General features: G+C 42.5%; 1 protein-coding gene across 2 annotated transcripts; it reads left to right on the top strand.

The window, feature by feature from the left end:
• Positions 1-979: 979 nt before the first annotated feature.
• On the top strand, positions 980-3,966 carry LOC147641653 (reticulon-like protein B6). Of its 2 annotated transcripts, none has more exons than XM_086815948.1 (5): positions 980-1,229; positions 2,436-2,616; positions 2,737-2,878; positions 2,962-3,031; positions 3,135-3,966. In XM_086815948.1, exons 1-5 carry the CDS (start codon positions 1,043-1,045, stop codon positions 3,305-3,307), a joined length of 753 nt encoding a protein of 250 aa, XP_086672074.1. In that variant the 5' UTR covers positions 980-1,042; the 3' UTR covers positions 3,308-3,966. The 2 variants fall into 2 exon arrangements, with proteins under 2 accessions (XP_086672074.1, XP_086672152.1); XM_086816026.1 differs by having other exon boundaries at positions 1,025-1,197.
• The last annotated feature ends 3,243 nt before the right edge of the window (positions 3,967-7,209 follow it).

The following is a 7,209-nucleotide window of genomic DNA, read 5'->3' on the forward strand; positions in this document are numbered from 1 at the left end:
TTAGGATGAAGTATAAGAATAGAAGAAGAAACTAGGATGAATTCTTGAAGGCAACTAGGATAAATAGAAGAAACTAGGATGAAGTATAAGAAACTAGGATGAAGTATAAGAAAAGTAGAAGAAAGTGACACGTAGCAGGGAGAAAACTTGTGCTTAATAGAATAGATTTCCTACAATAGTTAGATCTTAACTAATTTTTCAAAGATGTGTGTGATGTACATGAAAAAGTGGTTCATCTCGAGACTTGGGGGGGGTGCACTCCTAAGAAACATCACGTGTGTTCAAGGGGTATAAAAAAAAGCCTTACCTGTGAATTTTTTATGAATAAAATGATCCCTTATCTTTATAGATTAACGTGTTTTTTTTTCAAAATTGATTTAAAAAACCCCTTCTGTAAATGTATTTCTGTAAATTTACCTTAAACTTTCGAATTAAAAAACCCCATTCATTTGAACTCACATGCTATACTTACTCGTATACTTATATATTTTTAGATGAACGCCCCCGGGCATTGAGAAAGAAGTTTGTTGTACATAAAACACACGCATTTGTCTATAGAATAATATCCTACTAGAGTTCAATGGGTCTTGCGGGTCCGGGTTGGAAAACTATTCGTACCAAACATTACATCGATCCTTGGGTAGAAGAGGAATTGGTGATTTTCATATTTTTAACCCATCATAACTAAAAATTATGAAGAGTTTTTTTTTTCTTTTTTCGTCCACCATTTTTTAGGAGGGGTTATTTTTTGTACACACTATATGGGCAAGCAAAGGTGTGGACGGTGGCGATGGAAGGATGGAGGGTGGGTAATCGACGGCGAGGAGGTGCTCTCCCAATAGCGTGGGGAGGAACTGGAAGAAAGGGATATACCCGGTGGCGATGGGTGGGCAATCGACGGCGACGAGGTGCTCGAAGAAAGGGATATGCTCCCGCGCGAAGGTGATTCATATGTCTGTGCTCCCCTCCCCTTCTTCATCGCCATAGCCTCTTCTCTCATCTCCCACTCTCACCTCCCTGTCTGTCTCTCTGATTTCCGACCATGTCTAACAGCTCTGAAGGGAGTGATTCCTCCGCCATCTTCAGCAGTGTTCTGGAGAACCTGAAGAACCTTCCGACCCCCCCACAGTCCCACACCATGGCCTCTCCCTCCCCATCTGGAAGCTCCGGCTATGGACGCCTTTCCGGTCGAAAGAGGTCTGTCCACGATCTGCTTGGAGGAGGTTACTGTATGTACTCCCCCTCTCTATACGTCACATGAGGAAAAAATTCTGTAGTGTTATGATGCTGTGCAGTTGCGACAAGCAATTATCTTAGGCTTGTCTCGCTGCAATTGTGCTTGAGCCCTGTGCTGTAATGATGACTTCTAACTGGAGATGGGGTAAAGCTCCAGGCAGAATGATCCTTTGATGTCAAAAATAGATAGTGTGATCACTAGCAGGGATTTTCATTTTCAGGGCTTGCATCTATGGTCTGGAACTAGTCTTTGATCTGGCCATCATCATCTTCCTCAGGTTTCTCTTGGCTTTTCTCTCAGCTTCAGCCAAGGCTTTATTTCATTTTCTTCTCTGTGTCTTGGTGAGTCCTTTTCCTCAGAATTGGCCTACTTTGTTCAATTCTTCACCCCATTTCTTCTTAGAGCATTTCTCATGTACTTTTGTGGCTTCGACGTATCTCTATCAGTCGGTTTTCTCCGTAGAGTGTCATTGCACTTAGCCTTGTAATGCTTTTGTTTCAATCAATTCCTGAGACACAAACCTCCTTATTGTCCTAGTATTTGCATCGAGTAGATTGCGGTGAGCAGGCTCAAAAACCATGTTGTCAAGCTGCATCGGACCCTCCCTGATGATGGTTGAAATGAGGCTCCTGGCCATAGTCAGGCTGATTTTAGGATGAAGATTCATGGGTAGCAGAAACGCTTGATGGGTTGGCCTAGTTAGTGATGAAACTCTGGTTGTGATACGTCAATGTAGTGATCATTTTCCAGACAGGATTCCACATTAAGTTGACATAACAGAATGTGATGTAGATGATGACTAATTGTAATTGCTCACCTCAGATTATGCGTGTGATGGAGCCGTAGAGTAGCACTAATTATCCAGGCTTGTGAAACTGTCTAGCTAAGGGTCACACCTTTAATCTTTGCTTTCAATTTGGCATAGGATGCTGGTGTTCCTTTACCAGCTATATTGTGCAGTTGTGATTGAGTCATAACTGAACCTAGTTGTTGTGAGATTTTGTTGCAATGGAGGTAAATATTTGTTTAATGATGGAGGCTAATTCTCATCGTTGCGAGGTGTTTCGTGCAATGGTGCTTCTACGGTGAAGATTATAGGGTGTGCAAATGATGCTTGTTAATTATGGTCTTTAAGGCAAACTGCAGATATAGTGTCTTAACTGTAGATGATGGTTGGTTGGGTGGTGATTCTTTCTAGATGCTGATGTCCTCCTATGGAAGAAGAAGCACCTCTCTGCGGGGTTTCTTGCAGGGGCTACAGTGATTTGGCTTTTGTTTGAATGGCTTGGCTACCATTTCATTTCCGTGATCTCCCTTCTCTCGCTTGGAGTTGTGGTCGTCCTCTTTACCTGGTCCAATGGAGCAGCTTTTCTCAACAGGTTTTACTCGACTGCATCTTTCTTCAATTAGTGTCTCTCGCCTTAGGAAATTCGTGGTGCACCCCTTCCAGGTGGTGGAATCTGCCTCTGTATATTTTGACTTTTGTTGCTTGTCTGCAGAGCTCCCCCTCCAGTTCCCAAGTTGGAGCTGTCAGACGATCAAGTCCTGCGCATCGCCAAAACTTGCAAGGTTGAGATTAACAGGAATCTTGCCATTCTACACGGCATAGCCATTGGCAAAGATGCGAAGCGATTCCTGAAGGTACCGTCTTTTCAAATCATTGATTTTGCATTTGATTGTGTGCGCATGTGTGCTCAAAGATTCCACATTGCTTGTGTTTGCAGCTTGTAGGTATCCTTTCTCTTCTCGCGCTGTTTGGTAGCTGGTTCCGCTTTCTCACTCTGGTCTATCTTGGTAGGTTCTCTTCTTTTCAGCCCCCTTTTTTTTGTGCGTGCTTGTGTGTGTGTGTGTGTGTGTGTTTGCGCTGTTTTGAATTAGCCATTTTTGTGGTGTGCAGCTGTCCTTGCAGCCCATACTCTTCCATTGCTGTATGAGAAGCATGGAGATGGCATTGACGGGCTTGCTCAGACAGCTGTGAAAGAACTGAACAATCAATATAAGAAAGTTGATGCCGCATTTTTGAGCAAAATTCCACGCAAGCAACCATCATCACAAAGGAAATCTTATTAGCGATTTGGATCAGACCGAGACACCGAGGAAGGCCTTGGTTTTGACCCCCTAGACACCCTTGGTTTGACATATCGCTTGCATCTCTTCCCATGCATATGAAACAGGGATTTTTTCTTTTGATGTAGTCAGGCATGCTAACTGGGTAATTATATTTTGGGTAAAACACTTCACAGTATTTTGAAACCTCTACAGAGGAATAGACATACGTTATGTATTGTGCCTAATGGTGGCGGAGCTGAGGTGACGCTTAACATCTCTTTCAAAGTGTAATATAAACTGTACAGACTTAAGTCCAGATGCAAATACATCTTTTTAAGTTCTCATTTATACGACCTAATTCAGATTAAGTGCATTGTTTGAAGCATTTGCGTATGCTGTGGTGTCAATACGGAGTAGTAATTTTCTGATAAAGCTTACAGCAATCAAAACATAATTGATGGGGCAGGACAATATGGCTACCTGTATTATGCAGTACATTCTATTGTTAACTCCCTGTCCACTGAATGGATTTGCATATACTGCCAAGCCCCTTATTACTTGATGTGTAAGGGGTTCAGCTCACACTCAATGGATTCCGATGACCCCTTGGAATTTAAATCACAGCACAGCACCATAACTTTTTTTAAAATGCTAATTAAAGAGCTGAAATCAATTACAGTGTAAAACGACTCTCATTAGACAGACACGTGGCCCCCCAATGTAACCTCGGATTCTCTCTCTCTCATCAATATATCTGCCCCTTTTTTTGAAAAAAAAAAAACGACTCTCATTAACAAAGTATATTAAGGAACGAAAAGGTTAATTACAACTGAGCCGAGCTAGTAGCTCTTAATCAGGTACAAAGCGGTGAACATGGATTCTTCAGTGAATACCATTGATGATCAGAGTCGCATAGCAGAGGGTGGTGATGGAAAGAGCAACGGGTTGATGCAACTAAACACGCAATAGGTTAAACCTATGTAAGTAGTAGAGATGAAGGCGGCTCATACAGTAGTTACTAAAAACATAAAATATTTTATGGGCGCCTCGTGAAGCCTCTTAAGCCACGTAACCTAGTTACTAAAAACGTAACAATATCTTATAGGCGCCTAGGTTCGAGGTGACCTCGTTCACCGAAGGTATAGTAACCATTCCATATTACGATCCTTATTGACAATGCAATTCATTGCCACGATCCATCTCATTCTAATGAGGGGTCACATAAATCTTACGTGATACAAGTCTAGATCCAAGAAGAAACTCCACTTCAAAACATATGATGATCATGTATTGAGAATTATTTGCCATAGTAATGGTTGCTATGGAAGGTGTGAGGGGTGGGTGGCCTAATGAGGTCCATATCTGCCAAGACAAAACATTGTGGCTAGCCTGGTGTCCACACCAAGGCTGAGATGGTCTTCTTAAGGGAACTCCAACTCACCATGGGTGTTTCTGTTTTAGTCGCGTGGTGGTCCATTGAGGCTATGTCTAGCCGCAATTCGGAGGCTTGGGGACCAAGTGTTCCATTGGCATGATAGCATCAAGCCCAAATGCAAGGGTGTGCTCTTTTGACAACCACCTTGTATGATGTGCAGTACGCTCATAGAGGAGTGCAACATGTGCTCCTAATCACTCCTCAATGCTTCTATTGTCTTTTAGAAAATAGCGCACAAGGTCTTGTTTGTGCTTTTACCTTGGCCATTTGCTTGTGGGTAGCAAGGTGTGGACTTTCGGTGCACCACAAGAGGAACTCTTTGACCAAGAGCTCTACCAATTCATTAATAAAATGGGTATGAGGATTATCACTATTTCTAGTGGGCACGTTCTCGTGGAGAAAGTTGGCGGTGGCTTTCGCATAGCCTTTTACATAGCTTTGGCCTTGGCCCGCTTTGTTAAATAATCTATGACACCAATGATGACACACGTGTTGGGATGGCTGATCTATGGAGGTTCAAAGATAATCACAACCATTATGAATAAATTAACAACTTAATTAAACATCAGTCATTTTCTGATAAGCTTACAGTAATTGATGGGGCAGGACAATATGGCTACATGTATTATGCAGTACATTCTATTGTCAACTCCCTGTCCCCTGAATGGATTTGCATATATTGCCAAGGCCCTTATTACTTGATGTGTAAGGGGCTCAGCTCACACTTAATGGATTCCGATGATCCCTTGTATATGTAAAGGGCTTGTAGATTTTAATCAGAGCACAACACCATGATAATAACTTTTAAAAAAAGTTAATTAAAGAGGTGAAATCATTTACAGTGTAAAACGACTCTCATTAACAAAGTATATTGAGGAAGGAAAATGTTAATTGCAACTGAGCCGAGATTGGGTGTCCAAAATGTATAAAAGATGAGATTATGCTGGTGGAAGCTGGGAAGTCAGTAAAACCTATTCTTTTAGCCTAATTAGCATACAGAGCATTTCTGATAAAGCATATTCTACTACCAGCTTTCGTTTTTGTAACCTTAGGTGTGTTAAAAATGAGCTCTACATAATTCCTATGAGCACATTTGCATGGGTGTTAACTTAATCCCCCTCAAGCTTTCTATTTAACTTTAAAAAAAAACTTTGCAAGCTAATAAACCATAATCCAGAAAATCCATTCATAGCAGCAATTGTTGAAGTGCTACTTACTTTTTATAGATCTTTATTAGCATTTTGGAGCTTTTTTGCATTTTGTAGCAAAGTAGGTGAACTTGCATGGCTTGTGGTATGCACACGACCATTTCACCACATTCCAAGAACTAAAGGAAGCATTCCTCAAGAGGTTCCAAATAGTCAAAACACCTTCTGAGCTACAAGAGAAGCTCAGGAGTCTGAGGCAGAAGTACCTGCCGGTGGACGATTATGCAGCAAAGTTCTGCACACTACATGCAAGACTGACCTAGGAAGATAGGCCATCTGAGGCTATCCTAGCGGATTGGTTTCTGCATGGCCTACACAAGAAAATCAAACCAACCTTGGCTCAAATAGACATTGCATTACAAGGGTTTGATGGACTAGTCGAGGTAACCAAAAGGGCAGAGAGGAACATGGGCTTGGAAAAAAAGTCCAAGAAGAAAAAGAACAAAAAGAACAATTCGTCATACAACGATTCAAGCAGTGAGTCAGACACAGAGGAATCAGATAATGAGTCAGGTGCTGAGGAGGAACCCAAGCGCAGCAAGAAAAGCAAAAAAAAAGGCACAAGGGACGAGGTGGATGTGTTGGCCAAGAGGGTTGCTGAAACGTTGGCTGCGGGCTCGAGCAAACACTCCGGCATGTCGGACTACAGACCTGGTGTGTTCTGTCCGATCTACAAAAATGAGGGGCATTTGAAAGAAGAATGCAAGATGCAGCCAACATGTGCCATCTGTCAGACTTTCACGCATCTGACAGAGAATTGCACATATAATGGAAGAAGTCGGGTAGCAGCATCGGTAAATGCAGTTGATGGAGCAGATCCAATGATTGTTGTACTGACACCACAGAGGTCCTACTATGGTCGAGGGTTTGGCAGAGGAAGGGGTGGTGGGGACAACAGCAGAATGCATTCCAGTGCTACTACTGTCGGAAGTCAGGACACAGGAAAACTGAATGTCCGTTGTACTTAAAACATCAGCAGGAGCTTCAGGGAAGCTTTGGAGATTCAGTAGAAGCGACAGCATCTGCCATGTGGAAATTAAACAGTTCTCCGATGGTGGCTGTTGTCACCAGAAGCCAAAAGGGAAATGAAAAGGCAGATGCTGCAGAGCATCTGACACCTGAAGTGGTGGAACAAAAGAAAACCCCCCTGGATTGGGAGGAACAAAAGGAAGGTCAGGGGGATCAAGTAGTCAGAGAAGTGCAAGATGCACAAGCCAAGGGCAGGAAAGAAACCACACAACCATGAAGACCAAGGGCACCCCAGATGAAGCATTCATACA

This window comes from Cibotium barometz, chromosome 1 (genome assembly GCF_041138505.1).
Source record: "Cibotium barometz isolate CiBa-2024 chromosome 1, ASM4113850v1, whole genome shotgun sequence".
Taxonomy (NCBI): Eukaryota; Viridiplantae; Streptophyta; class Polypodiopsida; order Cyatheales; family Cibotiaceae; genus Cibotium; species Cibotium barometz.